The 21530-nt window shown below is 39.1% G+C and overlaps 1 protein-coding gene across 3 annotated transcripts in view; it reads left to right on the forward strand.

Moving 5' to 3' along the window:
• etv7 (ETS variant transcription factor 7) overlaps positions 1-21530 on the forward strand; it is a 130613-nt gene that overhangs the window by 52032 nt on the left and 57051 nt on the right. For 2 of the 3 annotated variants that reach the window (XM_039749322.1, XM_039749324.1), the window contains exons 2-3: positions 3608-3731; positions 8028-8192. In XM_039749322.1, coding sequence (XP_039605256.1) covers positions 3608-3731; positions 8028-8192 — 289 coding nt within the window. The remainder of the gene's footprint in view (positions 1-3607; positions 3732-8027; positions 8193-21530) is intronic. The other variant, XM_039749323.1, reaches the window with a different exon arrangement.

The following is a 21530-nucleotide window of genomic DNA, read 5'->3' on the forward strand; positions in this document are numbered from 1 at the left end:
CCCTGATAGGAGCCTTCGGATTTATAAAGAAAGGAATAGAGAAATTTACCCAACAGATCTCGGGTAACATCCAAATACAAGAATTATAGAAGATCACACTACTTGGAACATGCCATATCCTAAGAAAGGCCCTATCCATTAAATAGACTTCTACCTCATTCTAACCCTAGGCCCAAGAAATGAACCTGGTTATTATGTTGTATTATCACATGAACTCAAATAGACTAATAATTGTAATAATAATAATTAACATATAAAAGAGTAATAAAGTGCCTTTGACAGCACTACTGGTTATGAAGACCAGTTACTGACTAGGTGGAAGCTATATTCTGGCATGTCTCTCTATACTTACAGCCATGTTGGCATCTAAGCACAGTCACTGCTGCTCTCTAAAGCTTACCTGTACCTGAAGGTTAAGCCAGGTGGACTCATATTAAAACAATCTCTCTTTGTTTTTCGGCTTGTTATTTTATTCTCCCTTCAGCTCTTATTTCCTGTCACTCCTCTTGCCTGTCGGCTCCTGCTTTCACTGCCTTTACTCACCTCCTCGCCTGGTAGGAGTGGCTTCTCTGACCCCTTTCATTTTTCACATTTATCTTTAGAATTTGACCTCACTGTTTAGATTTTTTTTTATTGTTGTAGGTTGACAAGCCAAATTAATACCTCTGTGTTTATACAGCATGAAGGCTGTAATGTATCATTTCTACAGGCGCTTGATAATAAAGGGATTAGCACTGCTGTTTCACAAATGCAAAGTAAACTTCAACTGTTTTCACACACACACACACATACAGTATATATATACAGTATACTGTATATGTATATATATATATATATATATATATACACTCACCTAAAGGAATATTAGGAACACCATACTAATACAGTGTTTGACCCCCTTTCGCCTTCAGAACTGCCTTAATTCTACGTGGCATTGATTCAACAAGGGGCTGAAATGTTGGCCCATATTGATAGGATAGCATCTTGCAGTTGATGGAGATTTGTGGGATGCACATCCAGGGCACGAAGCTCCCGTTCCACCACATCCCAAAGATGCTCTATTGGGTTGAGATCTGGTGACTGTGGGGGACATTTTAGTACCGTGAACTCATTGTCATGTTCAAGAAACCAATTTGAAATGATTCGAGCTTTGTGACATGGTGCATTATCCTGCTGGAAGTAGCCATCAGAGGATGGGCACATGGTGGTCATGAAGGGATGGACATGGTCAGAAACAATGCTCGGGTAGCCCGTGGCATTTAAACGATGCCCAATTGGCACTAAAGGGCCAAGAAAACATCCCCCACACCATTACACCACCACCACCTGCCTGCACAGTGGTAACAAGGCATGATGGATCCATGTTCTCATTCTGTTTACACCAAATTCTGACTCTACCATTTGAATGTCTCAACAGAAATCGAGACTCATCAGACCAGGCAACATTTTTCCAGTCTTCAACCGTCCAATTTTGGTGAGCTTGTGCAAATTGTAGCCTCTTTTTCCTATTTGTAGTGGAGATGAGTGGTACCCGGTGGGGTCTTCTGCTGTTGTAGCCCATCCGCCTCAAGGTTGTGCGTGTTGTGGCTTCACAAATGCTTTGCTGCATACCTCGGTTGTAACGAGTGGTTATTTCAGTCAAAGTTGCTCTTCTATCAGCTTGAATCAGTCGGCCCATTCTCCTGTGACCTCTAGCATCAACAAGGCATTTTCGCCCACAGGACTGCCGCATACTGGATGTTTTTCAAATTTTCACACCAGTCTTTGTAAACCCTAGAAATGGTTGTGCGTGAAAATCCCAGTAACTGAGCAGATTGTGAAATACTCAGACCGGCCCGTCTGGCACCAACAACCATGCCACGCTGAAAATTGCTTAAATCGCCTTTCTTTCCCATTCTGACATTCAGTTTGGAGTTCAGGAGATTGTCTTGACCAGGACCACACCCCTAAATGCATTGAAGCAACTGCCATGTGATTGGTTGATTAGATAATTGCATTAATGAGAAATTGAACAGGTGTTCCTAATAATCCTTTAGGTGAGTATATATATATATATATATATATATATATATATATATATATATATATATATATATATATATATATATATATATATATATATATACTGTATATGTATATATATATATATATGTATATAGTAATTAGAAACACAAACAAAGATAAAGAGTTGGGGCACAGTATGTAGTCAAAGAAAAAGGTTTTTTCAAAAGATACATATTTACAGATGGGAGTCTCCAAACAGACTAGGAAAAGATGGTGGTGGCGCCAATTATGAGGTTGATGAGGTAGAAGGGGTTGGGTCAGGCACCTGACAAACCAGAAGCGACATCATGTGTCATTGGTCTATGATTCTCCATGTCAGGAAAGGGAAGGAGAAACATTAAGAGGCATATATCTGCTCTGTATTTTTTGTTTTTGGCTGACTTTGGTGCAGGGGATTTTTAGATAATAAGTGAGTAATAAGTTTAGAAAATTAATAGACTGGATGTCAAAGTCAAAGCGAACTTTATTGTCACCTCAACCATATAAAAGTGTACAGATAGATGAAATTGCGAAGCTCAGGGTCCACAGTGTAACAACATAATGTGCAAATAATAAATTAAAAATAGAATTTAAAATTAAAACACAAACAAGACAAGACATTGTGTAAAGACAAGACAAAGAAGTAGCAGCAATATTGACGTGTAGTAAGCAATATGAACGTTGATGCAATGTATGGTGTTTGCAATCTAGATACATAATTATAGTCAATAGATATGTAATATAATAAATAAATAATAGATATAGATAATACAGAAATTATCAGTGTATGATAATAGTTGTTTAAGACGTGTGTAAACAATGACAGGTCATAATGTTTCACGGCAGAAGAATATCAGGCGTGTTAAAATCCTTAAAGGCCAGTATAAGATTTTCAGTTCTTTTCTACCTGCACACTCATCTTTTCAGGACAGTGGCCTGCATGTATAAAAGTTCTGTTTTTAGAGATGGTGGTTGAGGCCGTGTGGAAGATCTCAGGGGGGCAGCTTGGTGTTAAGGAGTCTGACAGCTTGGAGGTAAAAACTATCCTGCCGCCTGGCAGATCTGGCTCTGATGCTGCAGTATCTTCTCTTGGATGGCAGAAGTGTGAAAAGTCCATGTGAGGGGTGTAAGGGGTCCTGCACAATGCTGCACTGCGTTTGTAAAATATGTCCTGTAGTGAAGGGAGAGGCACCCCAATAATATTCTCTGCTGTCTTCACTATGATTTGCAGGTGCTTGTGGTATTTAATTAGTGAAACAGCAATATTTTGGACACTACAATATGTTTTAAAATTTAATACAAAGAAAATTAAAGCAAAAGAATATCTATCTATCTATCTATCTATCTATCTATCTATCTATCTATCTATCTATCTATCTATCTATCTATCTATCTATGTACAGATATATTTGTCCACATTTTCATTATAGACCTAGCAGTGTTTTCCTGATTAGATGGTGTATGTATCTACATTTTGAAATGTATTACACACCATTGATCATCTGAAATGTCTGGATCAGTCGATTGCTGTAGTATAAGTACATTTATTGTTGCTTTTCCTCAGCAGGAAAGAGGTGAGACTGTCAGCCCTCCAGTTTTACTGCCATCACCCCGTGTCCCCACACATCCTTTAATCCAGGTCTACTGCAATCCTCAGGAGGAGCTCTGCAAACTGCCAGGTCGTCTCAGTAAGTTGCTACTTGGAAATTTTTCTATTAAAAAAAAAATTAAGCATAATTATGGACACAACCAAGGGAAAATATTTTTCAGATTTTTTTTACAATATAAGTGTGACAGATATCCCCAAGGCATATTTCACTACCAGGATACAATACAATTGTTTGTTTATGTTCTCAGTATCCATTTTATTAGGCCCACCAGTTTGTACAATCCAGCTTCTCAAAGCAGTTAATCAGGCGACTGCAGCTCTGCATATAAAGGATTCAAACATGGTTAAAAAATATATTTGTTGTTCTAGTAAAAACTACATCAGGTAACATAAATGACGCAAGTGACTTCGACCATTGATTGTTGGTGACAAGTATGGAGGTTTAAGCATCTCAGAAACACCAGCTTGTATGATTTTCACACACTACAATCTGTAGAATTTACACAGAATGGTAGGATAAGCAAAAAAAAAAAAAGGAAAAGAGTGTCAGCTCATCTTGTAAACACACCTTTTTATTGAGAGGGATTAGCCTTAAGCTAACAAAAAGCCCACAAATGATCAAACAACAGTGGTTTACAACAGTGGTGTGCAAAAGGGCAAGTTTGAATGTACTGTACTATACATTGGTCTTTGAAGTGGTGGGGCTATAGCGGCAACTGCACAGCAAATATGTCCTCACCAAAAGTGAATGACGGAAGAATGTTACTTGGTGTAATTAATCTTGATTTCTCCTCCAAAATGCACATGACATGGTCAAATTTAGTGCAAACAGCATTTGTCTGTGAGTCGATCTTGCCTTGTGTCAAATGTACAGGCAGTTGGTGGTAGTGAAATGGTGTGAGGAATGTTTTCTTGTCATTCATGGGGTCTCTTTTACCATATGTGTTATCTTAATACCATTTGAATACCACAATGTCTCTTAAGAATTTCTGCAGACCAAATGCATCCTATTATGTCCACACTGTACCCTATTTCAAATGATACTTAAAGCACCATAACGCTCCTTGTCACAATGCATGCATTCTTTCTGTTTGGTTCCACAAACATGACAGTGATTCCAATTTAGTCTAGTAGCCCATACAATCCTCAGATTTCAGCCTTGTAAAAACCTCTGGGATAAGATGGAATAGAAGCTTTACAGCCTAGAAAAATCTTAAGGAAATGCTAAGGTGAAAAAGTCAGTATGGACCAAGATGTCTAAGAAGTCATTCTAGAACATTCTGGCTGCTCTGGAGCCAAAATGGATGGTGATCCGTAATTGCCCAGTACTAGACAGACAGGCCTAAAAAAGTGGCCAACATTCTGATTTCTCATTCCATACCTGGTTATTGGCATCGTGAAATTATTCATTCTCCACCGTGTTTGTGTGAGTTTTCTCCAGCTTCTCTGATTTTTCTCCCAAAAGCCAAGAACATTATGTTGTATATTTATATGTAATTTTGTGTTTTGTTGTTGTTGTTTCTGTCCATTTTTAATAATTATTTGATTTTTGTTGATTATGTTCATTATTGGTTAACCAGTAAAGGCGCAGTGCACAATAACGTACAGTGAATACTCTTGACTTGAGCATTCCTACTTCATACACTTTTTGCATTCGTTTGCTCAGAGGCTGATACGCTTGCTGCTTCCTGAGCAGCTCTTCCTTTCTCCACCATAGCAGCCCGCTTTTTCTCTTCTTTCGTTGGCATCTTTTCATGTTAAAACTGATTAAGTTAGTGTTTGTATTGCAGTTACTTAGTACGTTTTCCTTCATTTTTACTTAAGCTGGCACTTAAGTCTTCAATTTGCCTCAAGAATGATTTAAGATATGAAGAGATGAGAATGGCGTCCGTACGCATGTGTCGCACGGTCGCCCTGCTGGCCGCTGCTAAGAGTTGATTCCACAATAAAATAGAATACAAAATAAAAAGAAGAATAACCTTGGAGGTCAATCATTGCCTAGAGGTCACATAGTATATGTGTACCAAATTTCAGATAAATAGTTCAAACAGTTTGCGAGCTACAGGTGATTTAAAACAGCCATGGTAGTGTATTATGTCTTCTTCTTCTTTCGCCTGCTCCTGTTAGGGGTTGCCACAACGGATCATCTTTTTCCATATCTTTCTGTCCTCTGCATCTTGTTCTGTTACACCCATCACCTGAATGTCCACTCTCACCACATCCATAAACCTTATCTTGGGCCTTCCTCTTTTCCTCTTGCCTGGCAGCTCTATCCTTAGCATCCTTCTCCCAGTATACCCATCATCTCTCCTCTGCACATGTCCAAAGCAACGCAATCTCGCCTCTCTGACTTTGTCTCCCAACCGTCCAACTTGAGCTGACCCTCTAATGTCCTCATGTCTAATCCTGTCCATCCTCATCACCTCCAATGCAAATCTTAGCATCTTTAACTCTGTCTCCTCCAGCTCTGTCTCCTGCTTTCTGGTCAGTGCCACCGTTTCCAACCCATATAATATAGCTGGTCTCACTACCATCCTGTAGACCTTCCCTTTCAGTCTTGCTGATATCCATCTGTCACAAATCACTCCTGACACTCTTCTCCACCCACTCCACCCTTCACTTGTCTTCCATAATCCCCATTACTCTGTACTGTTGATTCCAAGTATTTAAACTTCTCCACTTTCACCAACTCTAGTCCCTGCATCCTCACCATTCCACTGACATCCCTCTCATTCACACACATGTATTCTGTCTTGTTCCTACTGACCTTCATTCCTGTCCTCTCTAGAACATATCTCCACCTGTCCAAGGATTAATTATGCACTGTCCTTTTAAGATGGCATGTGTTCCCTGTGCTTTGTGGGTATATTATGTATTTATGTATATATATATATATATATATATATGTGTGTTTTATTGAATCATTATTTTTTATTATCGGGCCCAAAAACGACAAAAAACACATGCAACCTTAAAGAGACAGTACATAATTAACTGATGTTAAACTAAAGCAACAGAAATTACATAACAAAAAGAAAAATAATGAGTCAAAATAAGCAAAAACAATGAAAAAACACAAAGTACACAGCGTATTAGTGATGAGATCTGCTCTGTGTGTGTGTGTTAGCTGGCTTCCTCCAGATTTGGTTTCTGTCTTGAGCTCTGTGCTTCCATGATAGGCTCCAGACCCCTCCTCCTCCTCCTCCTTCTTTTTCTTCTTCTTCTTCTACTACTTCTTCTGTAGCTAATGCTTTGTTTATATGGGGTAGCTATTTATCTTGCCTAAACTTCTCCAATAGAGGTGTTGGTGTGATTTGTATGGGCAGAAACCTTTCCTGATGCCAACCTTCCCCGTTTATTGAGCCTTGGACCAGCTCCAAACTGGAGAGTGGATTGTAGGCTCCAGACCCCTGCTTGACCATAAACTGAAATAAGCAGGGTTTGAAACTTGAATGTTATTAACAACATAACTCTGTACTTTGCCTTTGGCTGAAGTCTAGTACTGTGAGTTGGTAAATAAAATGAAGTCCTACCTGAGTGTGAGTTTAGATGTAAGTATGAATGACTCCAGGAATAGTTTGGTACCCTGAGTTGGTTCTTATATCAGTTTTTACTCCAATGGGCTCTTAACCCTCTGTAAACCATTGTTCATTTTGCAGCTGTGGGCCTTTCGACCCTAGCAACCCTGAACTGAATTAAGTTGTTTTCATAATTAGTGAATAAATGGTTACTTTGGGTCCTCACTTTGTCAATTTACCTTATAATATGTTATCTTATTTCTCAAGAGTGTCTTTCTGATTCAACAAAAATTATTCAAGCTTTAAATACATAGAACATACATAGCCCTCAACCACTGATGCTCACCAAAGCAAATCTATAACAGTCTTTCAGAGGTCTTGCACACCTTACATGATCTGTGACCCCTTAGTTGGCATTCTTCTAAGGGAATTCTCTCAACCCAGGAATTACCTGATCATCAAGATGGTGGAAATGAACCAATCCTATTAAATTTAAGGGTTGTGTTCTGCATTTGAAATGTACCGTATATAGCAGCTTTCTACATTGAACACCCTACTAAGGAACTGTTCACATGAATTATTTACTGTTGTATCACAAAAAGTTCAGAGATTTGCTTAGGGCCACTCAGTAAGCCAGAGACATAAACAGAAATGACAGCCTTCTGATTTGGAGTTTATTTCCTTAGCCTCTCTGCCATACTGGAGTGATTTTTGGTGTACTGCTATACTTTAACTTTATGTGTATTCCTATGGGTTTTTGGTAAAGAACTCCCACCTAATGTATATTTTACTTTTACTCTTTTGATGAAGAAGGTCTCCTTACCTAAAGTATGTATTCATTTGCTTTTGTGTTTCAGGGATTAACCCATCACTTTGGGGCAAGGATGATGTAAGTCACTGGCTGCGTTGGGCAGAGAAGGAATATTCACTGAGGAGGACCGATCAGGCAAAGTTTGAAATGAATGGCAAGGCTCTCTGCCTGCTCACAAAAGAAGACTTCCGACTCCGCTCCCCCAGCTCAGGTAATGACAGCCATTGTTTATAAGCATATAATCCCCATGAAAGTGTGATTTAAATTCATAGAATCTTACACTGTTGTAAGAGGACTAACTTTTGTAATGTTCCATAAATAGTAAGTTGGTTAATATGCGATTTTAAAGTTTAGATCACAGGCCATGTTTAGACCTAAGTTCTTTACTTCCACCTTGATTTTTAATGCTAAGGGATCAGGTTTACTACTAATACTTTCACTGCTTCCATTTAATATACTGTATTTCTGTTAGTACCACAAAAGAATGGAAAAAAAGAAAAAAATGAGCCAAGATTGCAGCTGAACTCACCATACCTGTTAACCCTTCGTACAGCACAGACTCTGTCAAGCAGCATGTAGTCAGGTCCATATGTATCTGGACAGTGACACAATTTTCATAATTTTGGCTCTGTATGCCACCACATCCATCCATCCATTATCCAACCCGCTATATCCTAACTACAGGGTCATGGGGGTCTGCTGGAGCCAATCCCAGCCAACACAGGGCACAAGGCAGGAAGCAAACCCCTGGGCAGGGCGCCAGCCCAGTGCAGGGCACACAAACACACACCAAGCACATGGATTTGAAATAAAGCAATCAAGATGTGATTGAAGTGTAAAATGGCAGTCTTGTTTTAAGGCATTGAAGAAAAACATTATATGAACCATTTAGAAAAGACAGACATTTTTTCTACATGATCCTCCCATTTTCATGGACTTAAAAGTATTTGGACAAATTAATACAATCATATATATATAATGATCATTTTCACTATTTGGTAGAAAATCCATTGCAGTCAATGACTGCCTGAAGTCTGAACCCATGGCCATCTGCAACTGCTAGGTTTCCATCCTGCTGTTTGCCAGGCATTTTCTGCAGCTGTCTTCAGGTTCAGCTTGTTCGTTGGACTTTTTCTGCCATTATCAATTTTATCTTTAGCAAGTGACCTGCATGTCTAGTTGGGTTGAGGTCAGTTGATTGACTCTGCCATTGAAGAATATTCCACTACTTTGCATTGCAAAGCTCTTAGTTTACACACTATGTTTTGGTTCATTGTCCATTTGTACTGTGAAGCGTCGTCCTATCATTTTTGCAGCATTTGTCTGAATCTGACCAGACAGTATTGCAGTTTAGTCCCAGACACTTCAGAATTCATGCTGGTACTTCTGCCAGCAGTCATATTATCAACAAATATCAGTAACTGTCTTCTATTGGCAATCACACATGCCCATGACATAACATGGCCATGTTTCACAGATGATGTGGTATTCATCGGATAATGAGCTGTTCCTTCTTTTCTCCATAATCTTCTCTTTCCAACATTTTGGTAAATATTGATCTTAATTTACTTTGTCCAATGAACATTGGTCCAGAACTGGACTGGCTTTTAAAAAATGTTTTCTGGCAAAGTCTAACCTGCCCTTCCTATGCTTGAGTTTTACCAGTGGTTTGCACCTTGTGGTAAACCGACTATCTTTAATTTAATTAAGTCTACTTTTGATTGTAGACTTTGGGACTACTATCTTCCAGAGAGTGTTCTTGGTTAGCTTAAATGTTGTGAAGGGGTTCTTCTTCACCAAGGAAAGAATTCTGCAATCATCCAGCACAGTTGTCTTCTGTGGTTTTCTAGAGCTTCTGGTGTCGCTGAGCTCACCAGTGTGTTTCTTCTTTTTAAGAACATACACTGTGTGGCCGCTGGCCCGGACACAGACAGACGGACATCGTTGGCTCCACCACACACTGTTTATTTACACTAATATTTACAATTCACGTGCACAACAAACCCCAGTGCCTCCAGCACCGATCCCCTACAATCCAGGCCACACAGTCCTTCATGCCTCTCTCTTGGCCGCCTCCAGTCCTCTCTCCAGCTCTATCCACTTCCACCTGACTTCCGCTCTCGACTGAAGGGAGTAGGAACCCGGATGGGCTCCAGCTGCTCCCCGGCACTCCTATCTTTCTGTCCTCTGCATCTTGTTCTGTTACACCCATCACCTGAATGTCCACTCTCACCACATCCATAAACCTTATCTTGGGCCTTCCTCTTTTCCTCTTGCCTGGCAGCTCTATCCTTAGCATCCTTCTCCCAGTATACCCATCATCTCTCCTCTGCACATGTCCAAAGCAACGCAATCTCGCCTCTCTGACTTTGTCTCCCAACCGTCCAACTTGAGCTGACCCTCTAATGTCCTCATGTCTAATCCTGTCCATCCTCATCACCTCCAATGCAAATCTTAGCATCTTTAACTCTGTCTCCTCCAGCTCTGTCTCCTGCTTTCTGGTCAGTGCCACCGTCTCCAACCCATATAATATAGCTGGTCTCACTACCATCCTGTAGACCTTCCCTTTCAGTCTTGCTGATATCCATCTGTCACAAATCACTCCTGACACTCTTCTCCACCCACTCCACCCTTCACTTGTCTTCCATAATCCCCATTACTCTGTACTGTTGATTCCAAGTATTTAAACTTCTCCACTTTCACCAACTCTAGTCCCTGCATCCTCACCATTCCACTGACATCCCTCTCATTCACACACATGTATTCTGTCTTGTTCCTACTGACCTTCATTCCTGTCCTCTCTAGAACATATCTCCACCTGTCCAAGGATTAATTATGCACTGTCCTTTTAAGATGGCATGTGTTCCCTGTGCTTTGTGGGTATATTATGTATTTATGTATATATATATATATATATATATGTGTTTTATTGAATCATTATTTTTTATTATCGGGCCCAAAAACGACAAAAAACACATGCAACCTTAAAGAGACAGTACATAATTAACTGATGTTAAACTAAAGCAACAGAAATTACATAACAAAAAGAAAAATAATGAGTCAAAATAAGCAAAAACAATGAAAAAACACAAAGTACACAGCGTATTAGTGATGAGATCTGCTCTGTGTGTGTGTGTTAGCTGGCTTCCTCCAGATTTGGTTTCTGTCTTGAGCTCTGTGCTTCCATGATAGGCTCCAGACCCCTCCTCCTCCTCCTCCTTCTTTTTCTTCTTCTTCTTCTACTACTTCTTCTGTAGCTAATGCTTTGTTTATATGGGGTAGCTATTTATCTTGCCTAAACTTCTCCAATAGAGGTGTTGGTGTGATTTGTATGGGCAGAAACCTTTCCTGATGCCAACCTTCCCCGTTTATTGAGCCTTGGACCAGCTCCAAACTGGAGAGTGGATTGTAGGCTCCAGACCCCGCTTGACCATAAACTGAAATAAGCAGGGTTTGAAACTTGAATGTTATTAACAACATAACTCTGTACTTTGCCTTTGGCTGAAGTCTAGTACTGTGAGTTGGTAAATAAAATGAAGTCCTACCTGAGTGTGAGTTTAGATGTAAGCTCTCCAGCTCTATCCACTTCCACCTGACTTCCGCTCTCGACTGAAGGGAGTAGGAACCCGGATGGGCTCCAGCTGCTCCCCGGCACTCCTCCGTAGACACGCCCCAGTGTGGCGGAAGTGCCGGCTGTGCACCCGGAAGCCGTCCGGGTGTCCCCTGTCATCTTCCCCCCAGCACTTCCTGGTGTGGCAGAAGTTCTGGGCTCCGGGGTTGTTCAGGCACCGGGGCGCCGCCTGGCGGTGGCCACAGGTTCCTACAGGGCTGGGCTTCCAAGCCCTTTACCCGTGGCCCCCAGCATAACCAGGGCGGACGCCCCCTCGCGGTCTGGAGGAGGTACAAGCCCTCCTCTGGTCCTCCTGGGCGTCCCGGCCGGGGCTGTGCCACAACTGAAAAAAGTATAATCTCCTTTCAACTTAAAATAATTAAGTTAATGATTCACACTTAATATTTTCAATCTGAACCAATATAATTCTTTTTATCTTATTGAACCCACAATTTTTAACTTGAGGCAAATTATTTACAGTGAATGGGTGTAATTCACTTGTTTTATACTGAAGTAAATCTATTTTTTAAGTTATTACAATTTAAAATAGTTTATTAGTCGTAACCTGTTTTTATGCTGTTAGAAATATGAACATAACACATTCCAATGCTGTACTTTTTACATTTATTTAAAAATCTAGTGCAAATGCACAAGCATTTTGCAGTGTAAATCTTAAATAAACAACAAAAAGTATTGAATGTTTCTGCAGCTTTCTTCAAAGTATGTTTTATTATGAGTTCTTACACTTAAAATGAACAGTTGAGAAACAGAAAGGTCTGCTGATGAAAATGACCAGACCTATATAGCCACGTCCACTCCACTCGAGAAAGTGTTCTTCTTTTTTGGCAGTTGGAAAGCCATCATGTTGGAAAGTTCGACCGGAAGAATATACAAACGGCCCCTCAAACACGACACACGGACAACATAAAATATTAGGTTAACTGAAATAGGATTTTTATGTTTATTCCCTCCACCATAACTTACTTTGATACTAACAAATTCTTTTACTTTGATTGAGCTCTGAAACCAAATATTTCAAGCTACAACATTAAATGACTAATTTTAAATTGCTTGAAAGAGAAAATTTACGTTGAATGAAAAACATCAATGTTAAACTTTTTTCAGTGTACTGCTACCCCGCTAAAGGGTTTATTTTGTTTTCTCAGCCTAATGATGGCCTGTTTTTACTTGCATGGACACCTCTTTGCACCTCATATTGAGAGTTCACAGTGACAGATTTCAAATGCAAATTCCACACTTGGAATCAATTCTAGACCTTTTACCTGCTTTTTATTTAATGAAATAATGAGGGAACTACTGACGCCTGGCTATGGAACAGCTAGTCAGTCAAATGTCCAAATACTTTTGAGCCCCTGGAAATAGGTGGGTGTAATCAGAATATAAGTTGTAATGTAACTGTGCTCTGTACAAAAATTATTTTATAAATCCACTCACATGTACAGGCCAGGCCAAAGTTAGCACACAGGGGCTCTCAGCATTTAGAATTGCTGGGCCAAGCATTGGACAAGATAGACAAAGACAGCTGGAGGAATGTATAGTCATCCTAAAGACAGGTGTATACTATTTTGTCCTCTGTTAAAAGTCAGCACAAAATCTTCTTTCCTTGTTTGGAAATGGACTATTTGCCAACGTGGGGGCCTGCACGTGGAGGAACCAGTATAAAAGGCTTGGATATCAGCGAAATACTTTGAAGCCGATGGACAGATGGGTGATAACGTCATCTGTCCTGAAAATCCTTTCAGCGCAGTGACGAAAATGACAAAGTATACACAAAGTGTTGTCTTGGCTTCCTCGTCTGTTATGCCGCGTAAATCGTCATTAGAGAAAGCTAAGTTATTTTCTCTTATGTGATTTTTACCACCGTATCACTATGGGAGGGATACCACCTTTTTTTATATTATATATATATAGTTTTGGGTTACTTAAAACACTAGGTAACTATCGCCCCCTAAAGGAACAGGGGGCTATGCAGAAAAATGACTGTCATTCCTAAATGACTCATATGATATTTTATGGTAAACCCTTTAAGTTAAGGCTGAAAGTGCACATCTCAATCACTTAATGATTGCTTTATTTCAAATCCATTGTGGTGGTGTACAGAGCCAAAATTATGAAAATTGTGTCACTGTCCAAATACTTATGGACCGTGATTGTATTATTGGCTATCACAAAAAAGGGTGCGCACAACTATACTGGAAGGTCCAGCATAGTCATGTAAATTGACATGGTTCAGTGACGAGATCTGAAAATTCATTTGGCAAGTCTGCCATACCCAATGTCTTGAAGTTATGTGACATCGGCTTAACCAAACAACCTCTTACCAACCTACAAACTGTGGACTATGAGTATGACAATGTAGATGAGCCTTGATCCTTCAGTAATAATTACTGTAAATTGATTCTTTCCTTTTATCCTATTAGGTATTCTTTACTCATAAAGAGGACAATGTGCTTTTCAGATTCCATATTTTTTGTTAAATTAACGTGCCCACCTGGAATGCAACCAGGATTGACAAATAACAGAAGGCCTCAGTGTGCAAGATGAAATATCCATGACTTCCATTTTTAGAACATCAGAACATTATAAAAATTTAGATAAGAACAGGCTATTTAGCCCAACAAAGCCCACCTGTCCTATCAACTCACATCCCCCAAAATAATCTCAGGTTGAGGTTTGAAGGTCCCAAAAGTCCTACTGTCTACCACACTACTTGATCACTTATTCCATGTGCATATGGTTTGCTACATGAAGAAAAGCATCCCAGTGTTAGTGGGAAATTTACCCTCAGCAAGTTTACAAGTGTGTTCCCGCGTTCTTTATGAAGTCATTGTAAAGTAATTGTCTCCAGCCACTGGGCTACCATCATTTATCAAAGTGGCAGTTTGAATGAAATGAAAATGCACTGTAATTTCCACTATAACCTTGTTTAAATTGCATTTTAGGTTTACTAGGCATACACATGCCATTAAGCAAACCCTAGGACCTTGGATATATTACACTCTCAAGACCTCTTAATCCATTCAAGGATCAAGTGGAGGGCTGCAACCTACTGTGACAGCACCAGTCTCAGAGTGCAAATCAAACCTTGATGAAACACAAGGCATTTATAAATCCCTCACTCACTCATATTGGACCAACTTAGAGTACCAAATTACCTGTGCATGTACATCTTTGGGATCTGGGTTAAAAATTAGACTATCTTTGGGAATCCCATAACACACACATCCATGCATAAACATGGAGGACATGGAAACTCCTGTCAAACAGTGACCACACACAGCATTCAAATCCTGGAGGTTGAAATGCTAGCGGCAATGCCACCAGCTTTGCAAATGATGCTCATTGAACCTTTTTATATGCCATTATGATCAGATCAGTAATTAGTGCTTCTTTCCCGCACCTCCAGAGACTTCTGTACAGAACTTGTTTGTGAGTTTCCCATGTCCCCTCCAAGTTGTCTTCAACATCCAAAACATTTGCCCACATCTCCAATTGCTAACACTGAAATGTTCCAATATGAATGAGAAAGACTGTGCCTTACAATTGAATGGTACCATGTATCACAGTAGAGGTTTCTATTGCATTAGGAAGGCAGGTTGCATTAAGGGATGGCTGCTTCCTCAACTTTGTCTGTTCTCAAAGGTTCAATGCCTGGTCAACAATTTTATTCTCCCAGTATCTTTTCATGGCATTTTTTAGATGCTTTGGTCTCCTCCAACATCCATACGATGTGCACAAGTGGACCTACAATGGAGTAATGTTCCATCCAGGCCAGCGTTTTGAATTACACACGATAAGCTGTGGTTCCCCAAGATTCTAAAATCAAAAAATGGCTCAGAAAAAGGATAGAAGGTTTTGTGGTATCTTCAATCTCATTAATACTTCAGGCATAATATTTATCATCCAGCACTGTATATGTTTACTATTGCATGATCAACTGAAGCTTTATTTTAAATTTTTGAAAGCTAATTTTGAATTTACTTTAGACATGCTGTAAGAAAATAGCTTCCCCAAAAACCTGTAATACTAGTTCAGCTGCCAGGTTTTTTCTTTCTCTAATGAATTATCTTTTTAAGAAAATGCATGAGGTACTGCAGCTTGCAGTGTAGCAGAGTGAATGTGACAAGCTTACTTTTATACATACACGAATGACTAACTTAGGGCACACAGCCTGTCAATTTCAACAATTTTGATGACAACGTCATTCAGTCGAACAAAGCTCTGCAATCCTAGATGCCTAATTTTTATAAAATAACATCGAGGTGAGTTTTGAAGGTCCCTGAACTACAATACTCCTTGGTAGTTTTTTTCTCATGGCTATGGTTATCTGTGGGAAGAAAAACTGCAATGTTGGCACAAAATCTGCCCGTAACAAGTTTTCATTTGTTAGATTAGATTTGATTAGATAAACTTTATTTATCAAAAGAGGAAATTTAGATGCATACAGCAGCAGATACATTAAAAAAAGATACAGATTCACAGGACAATAATGTAATCAATAAATAAATAAATGAATAAATAATGTCATTTGTGTAGAAATTGCAAAAAGAACATAAAGAGTATTAGTGTGTAGTTTGGGATATCGATAGGAAGAATTGAATTGCCTGATAGCAGTGGGCAGGAAAGACTCCCAGAGGTGCTTCTTAGACCACTGTGGTGGAATGAGCCTGCGCCTAAAAGAGCTCCAAGACAGCGCCCCCTTGATGTGATTTTCCATGACGCCATCCAGTTTTGCCATCAGTCTCTTTGCCACAACAGCTTCCAGTGTGTCCAGGGCTTGCTCTGTGATGGAACAGGCTTTCCTGATAAGTTTGTACAGGCATTGTCTTTCTTTTGAGCTCAGGTTTCTTCCCCGGGAGACCACAGCTTAGAACAACACACAGGCACTGTGAGGATTTCAAACTCAGGTTGCTTTCCCAGGAGGCCACAACATAGAACAATATACTGACTTCTACAGACTGCTAGAACATTTCCAGCTGCTTGCTGCATACATTAAAAGACCTGAGTCTCCTCAGGATGTCCAGTCTGCTCTGGCCCTTCTTGTACAGCTCCACTGTCACATCAGTAATGGAAGACAGCTGTAAAATCTATATTTGATTTTAAATGTACGTCCAGTTCATTCGTATCACAGCACAAGCTGTCGACTGAGACTGAAACCAAGCTTCAAGGGCTACAGGTGCAAAAGTATATTTCTGGCAGCCAGACAGCTGATAGCATTTTAGATAGATAGATAGATAGATAGATAGATAGATAGATAGATAGATAGATAGATAGATGTAATTTATTGATCTCCTTGGAAATTCACTTGCTTCAGCAAAAACTAAAATATAAAGTGCACAGAGATTCTAAAATGAAGTAACAATACACAATGTACATACAGAGTGTACCTAATTTAGCAAATGCGCATTTTAAAGCGTTTTCTACTGATTTAAAAATCCAATAATTAAGTACAGTAACGCTGGATTCCCTATTGCCTTATACTACCCTGCCATACACATTACATCCTGTGTCCTCTGTCTCCTTATTACTGTAAAGTGTGGCGCTCTGCATCAGCACACATTTAGCTTTATGGTTTCCACACATTCAATCTTTGGGCTGAATATGAAACTCTGTCACAGGTCCTTTCCCGGTCACACTTTAAAACTCCCTCTTTGTCAGTTATGTTTAAATAGTGGTTCCTACAACATCATTACAAAATCATGTGAATTTCCCCATGGGATTAATCAAGTATCTATCTATCTATCTATCTATCTATCTATCTATCTATCTATCTATCTATCTATCTATCTATCTATCTATCTATTATATAGTACCCTTCATGTCTGTCTATCTATCTATCTATCTATCTATTATATAGTGCCTTTCACACTATCTATCTATCTATCTATCTATCTATCTATCTATCTATCTATCTATCTATCTATCTATCTATCTATTATATAGTACCCTTAATATCTATCTATCTATCTATCTATCTATCTATCTATCTATCTATCTATCTATCTATCTATCTATCTATTACAGTATGTATTTGACTGTACCACACTCAATCTGATTTCTATCGTGTTGTCCATCTGCTCTCTTAACCCCCCATGGTGTCACTTTCTATTTACTTATGTAGACTCTCCCAGGTTTGTTTCCTTGTAATTTATCCTGCACTGAATTATCTTGTATTTTATCTTGTACTTATATTTGCTTTGTGTGACTCCTCTTACAGGTGTTTTATTTGCAAAGCACTGAATAAAATAAATATTGATAAGTTAATAACTATTATTATTATTATATTATATGGTGTTACACATCCCTAAACTGTTTTTACTCAACAGCAAAAACTCCACACACATAACTTAGTAGCTGTGTTAAGCTTCATTTTAAAAAGTTGGCAGTTCAGTTAGAATTCAAGCTTTTGTTATTTTTTATTTTAAAAAAGTGGATTTTATTTATACTTTTCTTGGGTAAGAGTCATTTCGATACAGATAGTATTCAATAGGACTACTATATGCCTGATGCACTGCCATATCTTCGTATGCTACATCTAACGCTAATTTAGCTTTAGGTTTTTATCCTAACCCTTTTCTTAATTAGTGACCAGTTTTTGCTGCTAAGGAACTCATTTGTCTAAATTTGAATTGACTAGCTATTTTAGACTAAGACCCCTTAATTGCTTCTTTTTTCCTTAATTAGCAGCCAAACATTCATGAGATACAAAATGACCCAACGCTTGACGCAACAACGTGTGTCCATCATACATTATTGGAAAATAAAGACAGGTGAAGGTCTCAGTATTGTTGATCTGATCAGGTCCACAAAACATTTTCATGCTTTTCTTTAAAGAAGAAAAGACAGTTTTGGATATGTCTGCTGTGGCAGAAGGAGAGCACCAACAAGCCATGGAATGAAATAATGGATTTAATTAATACTTTAAGGAAAAAAATGAAGCAATGCAGAGGACTGAATCTTAAAGAACAAGTCAGTTAAAATGAAAGGTAAAGAAGTTAATTAGCAACAAAAGCTGGTCAGTAATTAAGAAAAAGGTTGGAATGAACATAGTTTCAACCATTCCTGGGCATGGTGGTAGTCCATTGCAAGGCACACTCACTGGTTACCAGACATGCGATCACTAGAATTCAGAAGGTAAACTGGAATACCCGGAGAAAACCCAGATATACACAGTATGAAAACAAAATATAAACCCAAAATAGACAGTATCCATGTCTGGACTTGAACCAAGGCCACCGGAGATGTGAGACACTAGTACTAACCACAATGCCACCATGACACCCAGGATTACATCACCATGGGCCCTGAAATGTACTACAAGAATTAAAACTTGGAAACTGAAAGTAGTATATACGTTTGTAATTTATAAGTGACTGTTAATGAGTTCTATACTATGACTCGGTCAAATTTCTCACTTTCAAAGTTGTAAGAAGTAACACTGGATGTGAGGTTGGTGCCAAAAGCAGAGCTATTTTCATGAATGCTTACACTTTGCATTGTATAACAATGCCTAATCCGTACCATGCTTGTGGATTATTATAGGACATTACATGTCACTATGCCATTATTTATTTGGTATCCTATTGAGCCTGATCAAAGTTTTAAAATGTGATGTAGTGTATGCAAGTGTGAAAATGGTTTAAATCAGCCATGGGATGAAGATTGGTTAGAAACAAAGGACACAAAAATCTGGATCTTCTGTTATAAGTGGGACTGCCCTGACCCCAAAAATGATTCTAGTAGTTTGGTGGAAGTTTTATTAATCCCATGGGGAAATTCAGATGCATTCTGCATACTCCAGAGGAGAATCAGGTCTTTTGATATATGCAGCAAGCTACTGGAAATGCTCTATCAGTCTCTAGTAGACAGTGTGTTGTTCTATTCTATGGTCTCCTGAGGAAGAAACCTGAGCTGAAAAGAAGAACAATGCCTGTACAAACTTATCAGGAAGACCTGCTGCATCACAGGACTAACCCTGGACACACTGGAAGCTGTTGTGAAAAAGGAATTGTGGCAAAGTTGGGCGCTATCATGAAAAATCTCCACCAATAGGTTCTTAATTTGAGTGATTCTAGCCACAGGGTCATTCCACCATGGTGTACTAAGAAGCACCTTTGTGCACTTTTCTGCCCACTGCTATCAGGCAATTCAATGCTTCCTAACAATATCCCAAACCAAATGCTAATACTCATAGTGCGCAAGTTGGTAAGGCAACAATCTTCAGTAGACATGCAGTTCAGCTTCTCTATGAGTATTCACTGGAGGACTGAACCTTTCTGATGTTTGCAGTCTGTTTATTTCATAGTTTGTATTTTTCCTTATTTTTTCCCTTTTGATTTATTTTATAAACCAGTAACGGCGCACTGCACGTTACACTTGACTTGAGCATTTCTAGTTTTCATCCTCTTTCTCTGTACGTTTAGCATTCATTTTCTCAGAGGTTGATGCACTTGCTGCTTCCTGGGCAGTTCTTCTTTTCTCCACCTTAGAGGTCTGCTTTTTCTCTTCTTTCGTCGGCATCTTTTCAGTGTTTGTGTTGCAATTACTTAGTACGCTTTCTTTAATTTTTCACTTAAGCTAGCACTTACTGTAAGTCTTCAATCTACCTCAAGAATGACTTAAGCTATAAAGAGGTAGGGGAAGTGACGGCAAAGGTGGTAGGGATGAGAACGACATCCGTACGCATGCCACCTTGCTGACCGCTGCCGAGAGTTGATTCTACAATAAGATAAAATAAAAATAAAAAGAGGAATAACCTTGGAGGTCAATAATCATCCCAAATGCAGATAGTTGACATCACGTAGTATATGTGTACCAAATTTCAGGTCAACAGGTCAAATGGTTTGCGAGCTACAGGTGATTTAAAATCCTGGACAGACAAACGAACAGCCACGGTAGCCTTTATATAAAAATTCTTGTTTTTTTTTTTTCCAATATTCTGGCCTCCTTGGTATTAGAGATGGTAAGAAAATTGCTACAATTTTGCCCTTCTATGTGACAGTATGATGTAAAAGGAAGCAGATAAACAGTTGGGGATCCACCCCATGTAATGTGAATAATTCCACAAAAAATGAATGAGTAGTGTCTGGGTCAGTGTCCAAACAGGGACAGACATCGAAGGGAATATGCTTGGTTTTTATAGGAGTAAGAGGCAGGTTCGTGAGGGATCAAGCCGGAAGTGAGGTTCAGGGAAGGCGTGGTCAGGAAGGGAATGCAGGACCTGCTGAAGTTTTAGGTGGGCCTCTGTTCAGGAGATCTGCAGAAAAGGAAGAAGAAATGTTAGTATGCATTGTCAATCCATGCCGTCGTTTTCTGTCCTCGTTTAAGCCTTTAGCCTGCCTCCGTAGTGCACATGTGTGACAATGAATAAAGTAAGTATGCAACTTAAAATATGTGGCAGAATGGATCTAAAGAAAGTGTGTCAAATGCAGTGGGCAAGGTAACAAAAAACATTATCAGAAATATTATTTTTCTCCTTCCATTTTTTGAACAAACATTGTCCAATATATTGTTGTGGAGAGCCGGAGCCTAACTGAAGAGGCCCAGTCCATTACACTCCTCAAACACATTGTGTCAGTTAACAGTAATTTCATTTACACTTTAATTTCATAATAAAAAAGAGTTAGGAAGAGAGATGTTATCTGTACTGAGAGTTGCATATAAAACTAGGATGTGAAAGATACAGTAAAAATTGAAGGCTTGTCCTGTTGACTTTCAACTTTCAGATCAAATTTTGCAAATTCTAATTAATGTTGTTTCTGCATTTCTTGTTTCTTCCTTAACCTTTTTCAGGAGAAAAAAGGAATGCATAAAGGTTTTAGAAAGGTATACCTTGTAAGAGAATTATATCCCCTCCACATTTGGTTCCTACTTTGAACCCTGTGTAGATGAGAACTGCTTAAACCCCTGAACTAAATC

The sequence above is a fragment of the Polypterus senegalus genome, chromosome 3 (assembly GCF_016835505.1).
Source record: "Polypterus senegalus isolate Bchr_013 chromosome 3, ASM1683550v1, whole genome shotgun sequence".
NCBI lineage: Eukaryota > Metazoa > Chordata > Cladistia > Polypteriformes > Polypteridae > Polypterus > Polypterus senegalus.